The sequence below is a fragment of the Aptenodytes patagonicus genome, chromosome 13 (genome assembly GCF_965638725.1).
Source record: "Aptenodytes patagonicus chromosome 13, bAptPat1.pri.cur, whole genome shotgun sequence".
NCBI classification, from domain to species: Eukaryota; Metazoa; Chordata; class Aves; order Sphenisciformes; family Spheniscidae; genus Aptenodytes; species Aptenodytes patagonicus.
This window is the reverse complement of record NC_134961.1, coordinates 7,217,802-7,233,449: the sequence shown is the minus strand read 5'-3', so window position 1 is coordinate 7,233,449 and position 15,648 is coordinate 7,217,802. Positions and strand designations below refer to the sequence as shown.

Sequence of the window (15,648 nt, the reverse complement as noted above, 5' to 3'; positions counted from 1 at the left end):
CGGGGCCCCCGCAAGCCGCTCCACTGCCTCCGAGATCAAACCGGTGACCCAGGTGCTTCCCTGCACCTAACGCAAGCGGGGCTAGGAAATGGGGAGGTTTAATGATGACGGTGGCGAGGCGCTCAGCTAATAGACGTCTGCTGGCGGGAGCAGACAGCTTCCAGATGGTATCGCACCGGGGCAGGGGGGATCGGCTGGGGCCGGGGGAGCTGCGGGAGGCAGCAGCAGGCAGAGACGGGCAGAGCCAGCAAGTTGAAATGTCTTTTTTTGCAGCAGAGCCTGCGGTTCTGGCCCTCCACGCTGCTGCTTCCAGTAATTAGCCCAATAATTAAAAAGAATGGCGATAAGCGGGGTGTTCGGAGGGGCTCGCAGGATCCCGGCATCCCCGGGGAGGGCGTGCAAGGAGGGGCGTAAGTGATTTGCAGAGGCGAGGGGCAGTGGGTGCATGAAACGCAGATCACCGGGGCTGGGGGACCCCAACACGGTGCAGGGGGTCGCTGTGCCACGCGGGGCAGGCAGGGAGGGGTTTTGTTCGCCCTGCAGAGCCGGGGCAGGTGGCAGAGATGGGGAAGGCTCCCAGCAGGCTGGTTAGGAGGGCTGGCTGGGCATGCCGCAGGCAGGGAGGAGGCAGCCGGACCCAGCCGCCCCCCAGTTCGCGGGCACCGTGCTGCGAAGCGGGGCGATGCAGCATGGGGCGATGCAAGGAGATATGAGAGAGGATGATGCAGGGCGATGCAAGGTGAGGTGATGCAGGGCGATGCAATGTGATGCAAGGCGATGTGATGCGATGCGATGCAGAGCGATGCAATGCAAGGTGATATGATGCAGGGTGATGCAATGCAAGACAACGTGATGCAGGGCAATGCGATGCAGGGCAATGCAAGGCAATGCAATGCAGGGTGATGCAATGCAAGGCAATGCAACGCAGGGCGATGCAATGCAGGGCGATGCAATGCAGGGCGACGCAAGGCAGGGAGATGCAATGCAAGGCGATGCGATGCAGGGTGATGCAGTGCAAGGCGATGCGATGCAGGGCGATGTGAGGCGATGCAGGGCGATGCGATGCAAAGCAATGCACTGCAGGGTGATGCAAGGCGATGCAGGGCGATGCGAGGCGATGCCTTGCCAGGTACCGTGCTCCAGGGAGCCGGCGAGGCGATGCAGCGCCAGCAGGGTGACGCCACGGCAGGCGAGGCGATGCCTCCGCGGCGCACGCGACGCTGCCCCTGTCCGCGCGCGGCCGCCCTCCCCAGCCCACCGCGGTGGGGATGCTTCATTTGAATTCTCGCCTCTCTCTCTTCGCAGATAACGAGCCCGCGCCATGCAGTCCTTTCGAGAAAGGTGTGGTTTCCACGGCAACCAGCAGAGCTACCAGCCGACTTCACAAGATACATCACGCCTGGAGAATTACAGGCATCAAAGTCAGGCAGGGCCGAACTGCGAGCGGCAGAGGCTGGTGGCGAAGGAGTACTACAGTCAGCAGCAACTGCCGTACTCGGGCTATGAGAACAGCGCTGTGGAGAAATACCACCGGGGAAACAAGCAATTAGCGGGGCAGCAGCTGCAAGGCAGGCCGGCCTTTTCCAATTACGCCGTGCAGGAGAACAGCCCCTACCCGGCCCGTTATTCAGGGGACGAGAGCTTGCAGGCGTGGGGCGGCCAGCCGCAGGCGCTGCCCGGTGGCGTGGCCAAGTATGAGGACAGCCTGATGAAGAAGACGGCGGCGTTGGCAGGCGGGCGGGCGTACCACGAGCCGGCGGCCGCCTCGCTGCCCTTCCGGACTCACTTTCAGCAGCAGCAGCAGCAGCAGCAGCAGCAGCAGCAGCAGCCGCCCACGCTCCCCTACCCCAAGCTGCAGCGGCAGAAGCTGCCGAACGACGTCTCCTCGCCCATGCCCTTCTCGCAGAGCCCCCACTTCGGGCAGCACTCACAGTCCTTCCCCGCCTCCTCCACCTACTCCTCGGTGCCGGGGGGCAGCCAGCCGGCGCACTCCTACAAGAGCTGCACGGCGCCCTCGGGGCAGCCGCCGCTGGAGCGGCCCCTGGGCAGCGCCGCCAGCCTGGCCCCCGGCCCCCGCGTGCCCAACCTGCACGGCTACCAGCCCAACCGCATCGGCTACGAGCAGCCCCCGCAACCGCCACCACAGCCCCCGCAGCCCCCGCCGCCGCAGCCCCCGCAGCCGCCGCAGCCCCCGCAGCCGCCGCAGACCTTGCAGGGGCGGCATCACGCCCCGGAGACCCTCCACTACCAAAACCTGGCCAAGTACCAACATTACAACCAGCCGGGCCAGACCTACTGCCAGGGCGACGCACCGCCCGTCCGGACGCCGGAGCAGTACTACCAGACCTTCAGCCCCAGCGCCAGCCACTCGCCGGCTCGCTCCGTCGGCAGGTCTCCATCCTACAGCTCCACTCCCTCCCCGCTGATGCCCAACCTGGAGAACTTCCAGTACAGCCAGCAGCCGCTGAGTGCCGGCCCCTTCCCGACCGGCATCGCCGACCACAGCCATTTCATGCCGCTGCTGAACCCTTCTCCCACCGATGGGACGAGCCCCGACGCTCAATCCGGGAACTGCAAAAACTTGCAGAAGGAGAAGCTGCCTGAAAACCTGCTGTCGGACCTGAGCCTGCAGAGCCTGACGGCGCTCACCTCCCAGGTGGAGAACATCTCCAATACCGTCCAGCAGCTGCTGCTCTCCAAAGCAGCCGTGCCCCAGAAAAAGGGCATCAAGACCCCGGCGAGGACCCCTGAGCAGCTCAAGGGGCAGCACTGCAGCCCCGAGAGCAGCACCTACTCGGCGGAGCAGGTGGGGACCCCCCTGTCCGACCCACTCAGCACGCCCCAGTCTGTCCACGCCGAGACGCAGGATGCCGACTATCTCAGTGGGTCGGAGGACCAGCTGGAGAGGAGTTTCCTGTACTGCAACCAGAACCGCAGCCCTGCCCGCGTCAACAGCAACTCCAAGGCGAAGCCCGAGTCGGTTTCCACCTGCTCCGTGACCTCCCCGGACGACATGTCCACCAAATCGGACGACTCCTTCCAGAGCATCCACGCCAGCCTGCCCCTGGAGACCTTCACCAAGTACGTGACCAACGAACGGGACTGTCCCCGGCTGCTCCTCAGCGCCCTGTCCCAGGAGGAGCTGGCTTCCGAGATAATCGTCCTGCAGGACGCCATCAGCGAGAAGGCGGACAAAGCCTGGGCCAACTCGCCCATGCTGAGCAAGGAGGCCACCAAGTCCCCCTTCCAGCTGGAGAACCACCGGCCCTGCCTGGACTCCATGGTGAAGGGCGCCTGGCCCAGCCAGGGTGACTCCAGCACGCTCACTGAGCCCCTCAAGCTGGACAAGGCTTCGGGGGCCAGCACGGGGAAGGACTTTGGCGAAGAGGTGTACGAGGGTCCCCAGGTGGAGTTCGCGGCCGCCGAGACCAAGGACGCGCTGAAGGATACGGCCCCGCTGGCATTCAACTCCAAGCCCAGCATCCCAGCAGCGACGTCGAGCGCGGGGGCCGCCGGCTACAGCTGCTACTCGAACACCACCGCCAACTCGGTGGGGTCTGAGAACGCCATGGAGCACTTCGAGTGGCCGGAGGAGAGCCTGGGCGATGCATGCCTGCGGTGGAAGGAGCTGGGCTCGGGCCTGCAAGCCACCGACCTCCCCAAGGGCTTGTTCCCCAGCAAATTGGTGGGCTCCTGCAAGGAGAAAAAAAATGCCTGTGGCTTGGATCTGTGCGACGGCGAGCAGCCGGCCAAGAGCGAGCCGGGCCGGGACTTTGGTCAGCAGGTGATGGAGGAAGAAGAGGAGGAGACGCTAACCTACGACGAGGCCACGAAGGCAGACAGCGAGAGGTGGCTGCAGGACACCCGGCATTGCTGCTCGACCGGGGACTTCAGCGAGATCCCCATCATCTCCTCGCCGGAGCTGAAGGAGTCGGACCTGGAGGTGGAGGAGTACTCCTCACTCTGCGAGCTGGCTGGCTCGGAGCAGAAGTCGGTGCTGTACGACGCCTCGCCGCCCAAGCCCCCAGAGATGCCCACCGTGCTGTCCTCCAGCGAGGTGCCCGTGTCCGCCGAGGAGACCGTCAGCACGGTGGAGAAGGAAAGCTCGGCTCCCACCGCGCGCCTCTCCGGCCAGTCCGTCATCCTGCTGGGCCCTGCCGTGGGCACGGAGACCAAGGTGAAGAGCTGGTTCAAGTCCTCCCTGCCCCACATCCAGCCCGAGGAGGAGACCGGCGGAGGGGAGACGTCCCACCCGGAGGCGGCTGATGCTGAATCTGCCCCATTGGTCACGGTGAAGCAGCAGCTCGCTCCCGAAAACGCGCTGGGGAAGACAGAGCCCGTCTCACGGGGCAAGAGCCTCCGCAACAAGAGGGTCCACTGCCGGCTGCCAGAGGGGGACGGCGCCGGTAGCGCCGTGCCGAGCCCCTTCGATGACCTGCCGGCAGCCGGCGGCGTGGCCAGCGCCTGCCTCGGGCCAGACGGCCAGGCGGAGATACCAAGCAAGAACGGTCACAGCCAAACGCCTCGGTTTCCAGCCGAGGGTCTGCCGGCGCGCATGTGCACCCGCTCCTTCACCGCCCTCGCCGAGCCCCGCACCCCGCCCCGCTGGAGGGGCTGAAGGCCCCCGTGCACCAGGAGAAGCTGGGGAAGAAGCCCGCCTGTGGCGTTAAGCAGCGGGTGGCTTTCAAAGCCCGGAAGCGCAGCAGCCGGCCGGCCCCAAGGTGGTCCAAAACGCTGGCGATACCACCCTCCTGGTGCCCGGCTTGGTGACGGCAGAGGAGGCGGCGGGGCCGACACCGCTGGAGGGGAACGCGGTAGAGGCAGGGGAGAGGGACCAGCGGTCGATGATCTTACGCTCCCGGACGAAGACGCAAGAGGTTTTCTACACCAAGAGGCGGCGGGGCAAGCGGGCGGCCGACGTCCGGCTGAAGAACTGCAAGGCGCCCAAGAAGCTCATCTCCAACAACCACCTCCCACCTGCCTTCAAGCTGGTGGCCCCGGGCAGCCCCCACAAGGAGGGCAAGGTGGGCGCCCGGATGAAGCTGCCTAAAACAGGGCCGGGCGTGGGGGGCAAGATGTCCGAGCGGCCCCTGCACTCGCTGAAGAGGAAGTCCACCTTCATCTCCCCTATCCCCGCCAAGAAGAGGAACCTGGTCCTGCGGAGCAACAGCGGCGGCGTGAAGGAGGAAAAGCCGGAGCCCCCCCCCAGCCTCTTCAAGAAGATGCCTGTGGCCAAGAAGGTGAAAGCCAAGCTGCCCCCCAAGAGCTCCGGCGAAGCCGTCCCAAAGCCCCCCCCACCGAAGGAGGCCCCCGATGTCTGCATCAAGATCACCTCCCGGGCGGCCTTCCAGGAGGCCACCAAGACCAAAGTGCTGCCTCCCCGCAAGGGCCGCGGCCTCAAGCTGGAGGCCATTGTCCAGAAGATCACCTCACCCAACCTGAAGAAGTTCGCCTGCAAACCGGCGGCCACGGCGGCGGCCGCGGCAGCTGCCTACGGCACCTCCCTGAGCCCAGCGGGGACGGAGAGGGAGCGGGCGGTGAAGCACAGCGGGGTGGCCCCGGCGGCAGGCGACGCGCGGCTGCCCAAGCTGGTGGCGGCACAGAAGGCACCCACCGTGCCGGCGGCCGAGACGCTCTGCCGAAACCCCAATGGCCGAGCACCGAAGGGGAAGCTGGGCGGCGGGAAGAAGCTCTCTGCTGATGGCTGCCAGGGGGAGGCCTGTGCGCTGGCCCCGGGGGCCCAGACCGGCTCCACCATGGCAGCCAAGAGCCTGGGGCTTCTGCCCAAGAAGAGGAACCGCAAGGGCAAAGCAGCGGCGCTGGGCATGGCCAAGGCGCCCCTGGGTCCCGCACCGCCACCGCTGCCCCGGGAGCGTGCGGCCGGCCTGGGCGGTGGGGAGGAGACGCTGCGGGAGGGCAAGAAACCAAAGAGTGAGGAGAAGGAGGCAGGGGGTGGCGAGGGCCCCCCCGAGGGACGTCCCACTGCTGGGCCGGCGCGGGGGCCGAAGCCGCGGGCCAACCACTCCAACTACAATGGCTACTCCAAGCGGCAGCGGAAGCGTCTGGCCCACGGCAAGGCCAAGGCGGTGCCGGCGCGGTGCAAGAGCCGTGGCAAGCGGCGGCGGCAGGCCCAGCAGGCCCCACTGCTGCACCCCGCCGAGCCCGAGATCCGGCTGAAGTACATCTCCTGCAAGCGGCTGCGGGCGGACAGCCGGGCCCCCCCCTTCGCCCCCTACGTCCGCGTGGAACGGCGCGGCGAGTTCACCACCGCCTGCACCATCGTCAACTCGCCCGTCGAGGAGGCCCGGCTGCAACGGGGACCAGCCGGGCCGGCGCCGCGACCACGGGCAGCCCTGCCCGCCTCCTCCACCATGCACATGGGGCCGGTGGTGTCGAAGGCGCTGAGCGCCGCCTGCCTGGTCTGCTGCCTGTGCCGCAACCCCGCCAACTACAAGGACCTGGGGGACCTCTGCGGGCCCTACTACCCTGAGGACTGCCTGCCCAAGAAGAAGTCGCGGCTGAAGGAGAAGGCGCGGGTGGAGGGGCCGGGCGAGGACGCCATCCCGCCCGCCGCAGCCGAGCGGGCGCCCCGAGGGATGGAGGGCGGCTGCGGTGCCGGCGGCAAGGCGGCACGGCCGGAGGGTGCCGCCGAGGCAGCCAAGCAGAGCACGCTGCGCTCCAGCCCGCGGGGCATGTTTCGCAGGCTGCAGAGCTGCTACTGCTGTGATGAGAGGACAGAGGGCGAGGAGGCGGCCGAAAAGCCCCGGCGGCACGAATGTCACAAGTCCGAGTCCCCGCCACAGGAGCCGGCGGGCGACACGCAGGAGCACTGGCTGCACGAGGCCTGTGCCGTATGGACCGCTGGGGTTTTCCTGGTGGCGGGGAAGCTCTACGGGCTGCAGGAGGCCGTCAAGGTGGCTGCCGACCTGGTAAGAGCTCGGCTGCCCGCCTGGCACGGCACGGCACCGCGGGGCGGCATCTCTCGCTGGCCTCCTTCAGCCGAAGCAGTTCCCCCGGCTGCGCCTCCAGCCGGGGCGATAATTAATAGGGTGGCCCCGACGAGTCGTCCTGGGAGAGCGGGACGGGTGTTCAGGCGCCATGAACCCCACTGGCTTCCCGTGACATTTGTGCTGCTGCGTCTCTGATAGCACCCCCCCAAACCACCCCCCCCCCCCTTTTAGGCGTAGAAGCATATTTACATTGTTATGTTTTGGGAGGGCGGCAGGCCCCCCCGCCCAGGACCATGAGGATGCTGAGCCCGGTGTGTCGCATCCCCCAGCCCTGCTGTGTGTCGCAGGGGGCGGCTCGGAACGAGACAGACGCAGCCTGGCGAAGGCAGGATGGGAGACAAAAATGGGCGCGACGTGGCCTGACGCCACAGTGATGGGCAGCAGGGGAAGGGGAGCTGAAGGGAGGGCACGGCCCTGCCCTGCTCCTCTCCAAGAGGAGAGGAGCGCAGGCACATCGAGCGAGCAAAATAGGGAGGACGCTGCTGGGAGACTGCCAAGGGGGCACGGGGGTTTTTGTGCTGGGGAGCGGGAGGGGGGTCTCCAGCAAGCCTCCCGGTACCAGGTTTGGGGCTGGCCATATTCCCAGGCGTGCGTGCTCGCGGCATGTCTGTCTGGAGGCTGCTGCCTTCTCCCCACCCACACCACAGGGCCGGGTGTTCCCATCTCTGCAGCACCCGCTGGGGACGGGGCAGGAGATGGGGAACACCGCAGTCCTCCAGCACCACTGCCACCGAGCCACGGCACGGCCTAGGCCATGTCCCTTCACCTCCGCACCTCCTGCCCCATGGAGGATGGCTGCAAGCTCGGTGCCATCCAGGGGAGCGGTACAGCGGGTAGGAATATCGTGCGTGGCTGCAGATGGCCGAGCGAGAGGCACGGCGTCGCCCGGGGTGCGCCGGCACGGGAGGAAGGATGCTGCCCGGGGGAGGCAGCAAGGGGCTGGAGAGGCGCAGGGACGCCGGCGCGTTCCCCTTGTGGTCGGGGCCGTCGGGGTGCTTTGCTCCTGCGCTGGGCTCTGACGGGGGTCTCTCTGTCTCTCCACATCTCTCCTTCCCTGCTCCGAATTCCCGGGTGTGTTTAAAGAAGTGCTCGAGCTGCCAGCAAGCGGGAGCCACCGTGGGCTGCTGCCAGAAGGGGTGTCCTCACACCTACCACTACGCGTGTGCCGTTGACACAGGTGAGCCCGGCCGCGGGGACAGGAGCACAGGAACCCCCGGCACCCTCCCACCCGGCTGGCCGCGGGGCCAGCCTGACTGCTCCGCAATGCTCAAGCCCATCCAAGGCTAGGGTGGGCTCACGGCTCCCTGCCGGACGGGATGGCGATGCCCCCTGCACCAGCAGCGCTGGCTGGTGTCCCGAGTTTGGCCGGCCTCGGCTGAACCCTTCATGCGAACGGTGCAGCTTGTGTGGATGGCGGTGGGAGGCCATGGGGGATGCTGCGTCCCCACCACTCGGGGACCGCCGTCCCACAGCGCGGGGACTTCCCTGACACGGCCTTCTCCTCTCCTCGCAGGTTGCTTATTAACCGAAGAGAGCTTCTCTCTGAAATGTCCCAAACATAAGGTAAGCCCAGAGCCCCCCTGCACACCCCTACAATGCTCTGCAGCCCTGGGGGAGGAGGACCTGCCTTCAGACCACGGGGACACCCCGCTCCACGGCATGCCCACCCCGGGCGCTCAGCCCCGGGTGGCACGGGGCGTCGCGGTGGGGCATCGCGTCCCTGGAGGATACCAGGCCACCCAGGAGCCCTCCGCTGTGGGGGCAGGCCAGCGGGCGCCGGGTCTGGGACCCCCAGCCGGGCTGTGGGGGTTTTAATCCCCCTTCCCCGAGCTCCGACGGGGTCGGGGGGTGGACGGGGGGGGGGGAGGGGCGATAATTGAACCCGTTGTTAAAAGCGCTGCCTCTCGGGTGGGTGCACGATTATTGCGGGTGGCCAGGGTGGCTGCTGATGGGGACATCCCCGCCAGCCCGGGGATCGGACCCAGGGGCCAACCCCCCCCCCCCCCAGGGCGGGACCCCCGCGCTGACACCCCCTTTCTCCCCGCAGAGGCAGCCGGTGTAGCGCCCCGCGGGCACCCGCCCCGCCGCCAGCGAAGGACCGGCGGAGGAGGCAGCGTCCCGGGAGCGGAGCGGAGCGGGGCCGGGCCGTACCGTACCGGGCCGTACCGGGAGCCGCCCCGCTGCAGGTGGGCGCAGCGCTGCCGCCCCGTCCCCTCCTCCCCGAGCCCGTTCCGGCCGGGCAGAGCCAGCGCCGGGTTTTCCGCCCCCGCCGGGCCCCGGCAAAACCCGGCCTGGCCCCCGCGGGAGGCGGAACGGGATCCCCCCCCGGCCGCGCTCGCTGCGCGGGGGGCGCCCGCGATCGCTGCGCGGGGGGGGGGGGAGGGGGGAGGGGGGGGGGGGGCCGTGTACAAGTTGGGGGGGGGGGGTCCCGGCGATGTTGTCTTACTGTGGGGCCGCCGGACCCCCCCGCGGGTCCCGGCTCTCCATATCTCACACTGATCTGATCTGAGATGTTGCCTTCAGCAAACCTCACGGTGTCTGTCTGTATATACGTGCGGCGGAGAAAAGGAAAAAAAAGAAAAAGGAGAAAAAAGACAAAAAAAAGGAGAAAAAAAAAAAAAGAGAAAAAAAAAAAAAGACAAACAACGGCCTGCTGTTTGAAACACCACTCTGCTTTTTCCGTTTCGTTCTTCCATCTCCTGTCTGCCCCCACCTGCGCCCACCCTGCCTGTCCCGGGGTGCCAGCCCCTGCGCCGGGCGGCCGGGTCCCCACCGGGGTGAAGGGCGCTTGGCTGGGCTGGTGGGTGCCCACCGGGCTGCCCCAGCCCCAATCCCTCCCTCCGGCCCCCGGCCCATTGCACCCACCACCCTCCCGCTCCATGGGGTGCTGGCGCTGCTGGGACAGGGACCCCTGGTCCTGCTCCCTGGGACCCCAAAAACCCACCCTCCTCCCTCTGCTCGGCCTCGCCAGCACCTCCTCTGCAGCTCCTCTTGCTGGGGACGGGCTTTGCTCCCTGCGCTTGTGCAAACCCCGTGGCCTGGGCGCTGAACCCCATGGCTCTGGGTGCTGAAACCCACGGCTCTGGGTGCAAACCCCATGGCCTGGATGCTGAACCCCAGGGTTTTATCCTGGTGCAAGAGGGCGCAAGCAGCCCAGAAATGGCTTCCAGCCGGCAGCAGGGTCCTTGCCGGAGGAGGAGGAGGCACTTGCTTCCTCCCTCTGCGTGGCCCTGGCTCACCCCTCGCTGCCCTGGGTGCTGGGTTCGCTCGGCTCCCTCGGCTATCGCTTCCCTTCCCGGCCGCCTCGGGGGAGCTGGGGGGCTGCCCAGCACTGGGATCGCCCCCCACCTGTGTCCCCACAGGGTGCCCTGCATGACTCCCCAACCTCCGCACCCCGCGCACCCCCAACCTTGCACCACCCGCACCCTGGCGCGGGTAGCAAATAACCAACCCAGGGTGAATTAACCCCAAATCCCATCCTAAAAACAGAGCCGCCAGCTGCCCCGACCTGCGAAGCATCCTGCAAAGGCGGGGTGCAGCCCTGGCCCCATCCGTCCGTCCCCCCCCGCAGAGCCAGCTCCCCGTGTCCCCGCCGGCTGTCGCGTCCCCTCCGTCCCACCCAGCCCTCACCCTCAAGGTTTGCTGGCCACAAAATGTCTGTCGTTTCAGCGGCTTGCCTCGGACACGGGAGCGAAAAAACACACATTTAAAAAAAAAAAAAAAAAAAAAAAGAGGGGGGAAAAAATAAAAAGAATAATAAAAATAATTAATTTAAAGAAAAAAAAATTAAAATCCCGGTGTCCCTGGCAGCGTTGCCTGAAATCTGGCTATTTTTAGTGACATCTTGTACATATGACTGTAAAATGGTAAACCGTGTGTATTATATATTGCCTCATTATATAGTGTATATATATGTATACATATACATATATATAATATATATGAAGACTGTAAATGTTAAGACTAGTGTTCTTATTAGTATATTGCTTCACACTGAAGATTGTGTGTAACAAGCTGTTTCTAAAAGATGTTTATTTTCCTTAAGAGTAAAAAACAGGTCATTGCATTCAGAGCGTCAATAAAGATACAACGATTGTTTTGGAAGTACGTGGCGCCCTGCTCGTGGCCTCTCTTTTTCCCGGGGGGGGGGGGGGGGCTGCCAGGGGTCCCCCCGGGGCTGTGCCAGCCCCTGGCTGGCCCTTGGTCCCCAGGTGCCACCAGCACCGAGGGTCGTGCTGTAGGGCTGGGCCGGAGAGGAGGCTGCGGCGGGGCTGGGGTATGGGGGGGGGGGAAGCGCCCCCAGCACGTCTTGGGGTAAGGAGGGTGTGTTTGGGGTCCCTTGTCCCTGAGTGACCCCGTCCCTGCCACCCTTGTCCCCCCCCATCCCACGCAGCCCTCCCCTGCGGGGGCAAGGCAGGACTCACAGCCAGGGACGCCCGGCCAGGGAGGGGGTCCCCTTGCCCCAGCCAGGCTCTGTGTGTGTCATCCCCCCCCCAAATTCAGTGTCTGTCCCCACCCCGCCAGTCCAGCACACACTGGTATAAATAATCAGCTTTAATTGTCTGTACAAAACTCTCCAACTATGAAAATACCGTTTAAAAAGGCAAGGCGGGGGGGAGGGGGGGGCTAGGGCAGGGCGGGGGGCTATGTACAAGGGGGAGGGGGCGCAGCAAGGGGACGAGGGCACCCACCAGCCCCCCGGGAGCCCCGTGCCACCCTGCCATCCCTTCTCCGAAAGCGCTCAGGCCCAGCCGTGCCCGGGGGTGGTGGCAGCTCCTAACTGGGGGGACTGGTCAGTGCTGGAAGACAGGCTGGGGGGGCCCCTCTTGCCTACCATGGGCACAGTTGGGGAGAGGGCCCTTAGCCGCCACCATGGGGCCAAACCTCCTCCCCCCCCCAATGGGGGCAATGCCGAGACGCCCCAAACCACCCCTGCGGCAGTGGGACCCATGGGGGGCCGGGCAGGGACACCAGGAGAGGGGGGTGAGGACAGGCCCCCACCCTGTGCCAGGGCACTGGGGCCAGGCTGGCCAAGCATTCCAGTGCCATGCAATACTGTGACAGTGTCACTAGAGGTCCCCACGTCCCGTCACCCAAGCGGGCTGGGGACAGGAGCAGGGACAGAGCCACGGGGTGGCCGAGCCCACCTGGGGTGCCCCACGCGTGGCTGTCCCATGCCGGGAGCCTCCGCACCCACCGCCGGTGTCACCGGGCATCACCCTGCCCCTCCCCACCCACCCACCCCCTCACCTTAAAACCTGCTCCCTAACACCGTCCCGCAGAAGGGGCTCCCGTCCCGGGGGGAAACTGAGGCACGCGCCTCCCCGCCACCCCCAGCCACCCTCCTTCCCTACGTCCCGGACCCAGGGGGGCTAGCAGGGGGGCTGGCAGCATGCCCCCCCCCCCGCCCCCCTCCTCCCCGGCTAGCCCGATGTGACGGTGGTGCCGCTGCCCAGCTTGATGATCATCTGCTGGCAGTCGTGCAGCGTCCGTTTGTCGCCCAGCTTCTCCAGGGTGCGGGCGGCCTCGGCCAGCATGCCCACGCGCTGGCCCGGCCCCCGAGAGGAAGCTGGGCGGGAGGTAGCAGCAGGCCAGCAGCAGGGCCTCGGCGTGCTCCCGCGGCGTGGGGTGACTCTCCGGCTCGCCGGCTGCAAGGGCGGGGGGGGGGGGGGGGGGGGGAGAGCGGGTGTCAGCCCCAAGGCTGCCCATGGAAGCCACCGACCCTCCCTTGGGTGCTCCGGCATGGTGACGGGGCCGTTCGCCCACCCCAGAGCAGGTGCCACCACCAAAGCATGGGGCAGGAAGCCCCCACGCCCCATCACCCAGCGCTGCTGGGGGTGCTGTGGGTGGGAAGCGGGGTGTCACCGGGGGGCGCGGCGCCCGGGGGTGGTCTCCCACCCCGTGTCCCACCTGTTTTGCTGCCCTGCACCCCTCTCCTCCGCAGGCTGCGGTCCAGCAGCTGGTGGGTGCGCGTAGGGCTGGCCCGGGCCATGAGCCTGGCGGTGGCTTCGTGCAGGAACACCTGGAGGAGGGCGGACGGTGAGCGCAGCCGGGCGCAGGGGACAAAGGGACCCGCCAGGATGAGGGTCAGGGGGCTCACCCGGCGCATGGCGGGACGGAGGGTCTGGGCCAGGCGCCGCAGGCTGCTGAGGTCCTGCTGGAAGCCGCGGAGCTCGAGGGCGGACGCCTGGTAGAGGCAGCTGCGCTGCTGGCTGACGCTCATCTGCTGCTGCCACAGGTTGGTGCGGGTGACGAGGAGCAGGTCGCACAGCAGGAGCTGGACCGCCTGGGGGGGGGAGGGGGGGGGAGGAGGGGGCGAGGGGGAGCTGGGTGAGCGGGGGGGACGGACGGACAGATGGACGGCGAGGGGGGCCGAGGAGGTCCCTGCGGGCAGGCGTTGCTGCGCGGGGCCCCCGCCGGGCTGCATGGCAGGGGCATTGCACTCCCAGTCTGACACATGCAATGCAACTACAATGCACCCCCGCGAGGGCCGGGGGCACCTCCCGCGAGGGCCGGGCGCTCCCCCCCCCAGGGCGGGCGGCCACCTTGCCCCCCCCCCAACCCCGACTCACCTTGTCCAATGGTGCCCTTGGGGGGGCTGCCGAGCTCCAGGCTCTCCCGCAGGCAGCTGCTGGCCTTCTCGCAGTGGCTCAGGCTGGCCTGGCTCCCGTCCTGCTTGCTCAGCATGGCCCGGACGGCCTGAAAGAGTGCAGGGCGGCGCGGGGCAGGGGCTTCCTGCAAAGCAGGGGGGGGGGGGGGGGAACACACATGGTCACTGCAGGCCCCTCACTGGGCATGGCCATGCCCCCCCCTCAGCGGACACGGGGCAGCACAGCCGCGGTGCTCAGAGTGCGTTAGCAAGGGCTGTGCCAACCCAAAAAGGAGGGGGAGGCGTGCAATGAGCTGTGTCGTCCCCCCCCCGTCCCCGTCCCCGATGCCCCCGGCACTCACTCAGAGCTCTGCAGCGCCCGGGGCATGGTCTCCACCAGCGGGTAGAGGCGCTCGGCCCCTTCCTCGTCTCCCTGCAGCCAGTGAATAACTGTGCCAATGACGGACGCCCACCACTTGGACACGGGGTCGGTGCCTGCGGGGCGGGAGGGACACGGGAGCGGGGTGTCCACCACTCCCTGGCCCCCCCCATGAAATGTCCCTGGGGGGGGACGACACACCGGCCTCACCTGTGACGGCCGTCAAGCCGGAGCTAATGGAGGGCGCGGGGCCGGGGGTGCCGCTGGCATCAGAGCAGCCGTTGAGCAGCTGGAGGTACTCGAGAGCGTCGGGAGAACCGCCTGCCGGGAGAGGGGCCATGAGCGGGGCCGGCCCCACGCCGGGCAGAGGGAGCGGGGTACCCACCCCGGCACTTACCCCTCGCCCTGGGCAGTGGGGCGGCCGGGCTCGGGCATGGCCACGCAGCACAGCGCCTTCTCCAGGAGGTGCTCGCGGAAGAGCTGGGTCACCTGCGCCAGTGGGTCCACTGCGGCAGAGAGAGGTGGTGAGCGGGTACGCCTCCACCCCGAAACTGGGGGCTGGGGGTGCTGGGGGGCGGGGGTTACCCGGGTTGCCGGCAGAGCTGTAGATGGTCTCCCTCGGGACGCCCTTGACGGCCCAGTCCCCATCGACAAAGAAGCGGTGGCCCAAGGGGTGGCAGAGCCACTGCATGGCGGGGGGCACGGCCCCGCCGTGGGACAGGGCCACGCGCCGGGCGCTGCAGAGGAAGGGGCGCTGCGGGGAGAGCGGGGGGTCAGGGGGGACCCGAGACTGGGTCCCAGGGGACACACGGGGGACACACACACACACACACACACCCCCCGTCCCACGGTGGAGGGAGCTGCCCTGCACTCACAGCCAAGAAGTGGAAGCAGCGGTGCAGGCTGGCCTTGACCCGCAGGGCGGCCGCCACGTAGATCTCGGCCAGGGCGGCCACGGAGACGGCGTCGCCGGCGCACTCGGCCAGGTTGACGGCGCTCAGCGCCAGGTTGATGGCCAGCAGGTGCCCCCCGGCCTGCTTCCCTGCGGGGACGGGGACGGGGGGCTCAGGGGGGATGTGGGGCGCAGGGGGTCCCGTCCCTCAGCCCCCCGCGGCGCGGGGCCGTACCGGCGAGGTGGAGCTGGTGCAGGCGGTGGTAGGCCATGGCGGCGTCGCGGGCGCTCTGACGGACGTGGGCGGGGGGCGGGGGGTCGGGGCGCAGCCCCCCGGCGCGGGCGGCCAGCCAGCGGCCCACCCAGAGGCGCTGGAGCAGGTGCCGCAGCAGGCTCCAGAGCAGGCTGCAGGCCAGGTCCCGTGGGAGGCGGGCAGCGGCCGCCCCAGCGCCGCCAGCGCCGTCCGCAGGTGCTGGGCCCCCTGCGCGAAGTCCCCCTGCGCCCCCCGGGAGAGGGCGGGTCAGCGCGGGGGGCGGGGCCAAAGGGAGGAGGGTGGGGCCAAAGGGAGGAGGGCGGGGCCAAAGGGAGGGGTGGGTGGAGCTACTCACAGGGGCAGGCCAGATGGGCGGGGCTACACATAGTGACAGAGGCATAGGGGCGCGGCCAGGTGCGATAGGTAGGCCAAGCTTAGAGGGGGTGGGCGGGGCTAGCCCAGGTGGAAGAGGCGGGGCCGGGTGGGTGGAGCTAATGGCACTAGAAGGGGGCGGGCACCGTGAAA

At 67.8% G+C, this 15,648-nt stretch overlaps 2 protein-coding genes across 2 annotated transcripts in view; one reads left to right on the top strand and one right to left on the bottom strand.

Moving 5' to 3' along the window:
• RAI1 (retinoic acid induced 1) overlaps window positions 1-9,313 on the top strand; it is a 76,549-nt gene extending 67,236 nt beyond the window's left edge. Inside the window, 6 exon segments of the mRNA XM_076351110.1 lie at window positions 1,306-4,592; window positions 4,595-4,711; window positions 4,714-6,929; window positions 8,094-8,187; window positions 8,524-8,573; window positions 9,058-9,313. Coding sequence (XP_076207225.1) covers window positions 1,322-4,592; window positions 4,595-4,711; window positions 4,714-6,929; window positions 8,094-8,187; window positions 8,524-8,573; window positions 9,058-9,072 — 5,763 coding nt within the window. The 5' untranslated portion in view covers window positions 1,306-1,321 and the 3' untranslated portion in view covers window positions 9,073-9,313.
• Window positions 9,314-12,401: 3,088 nt separating this feature from the next.
• SREBF1 (sterol regulatory element binding transcription factor 1) overlaps window positions 12,402-15,648 on the bottom strand; it is an 8,511-nt gene continuing 5,264 nt past the window's right edge. The window contains 14 exon segments of the mRNA XM_076351276.1: window positions 12,402-12,568; window positions 12,570-12,658; window positions 12,921-13,032; window positions 13,111-13,303; window positions 13,591-13,708; window positions 13,711-13,745; window positions 13,962-14,094; window positions 14,189-14,288; window positions 14,290-14,299; window positions 14,376-14,484; window positions 14,564-14,732; window positions 14,854-15,020; window positions 15,106-15,291; window positions 15,294-15,366. Coding sequence (XP_076207391.1) covers window positions 12,434-12,568; window positions 12,570-12,658; window positions 12,921-13,032; window positions 13,111-13,303; window positions 13,591-13,708; window positions 13,711-13,745; window positions 13,962-14,094; window positions 14,189-14,288; window positions 14,290-14,299; window positions 14,376-14,484; window positions 14,564-14,732; window positions 14,854-15,020; window positions 15,106-15,291; window positions 15,294-15,366 — 1,629 coding nt within the window. The 3' untranslated portion in view covers window positions 12,402-12,433.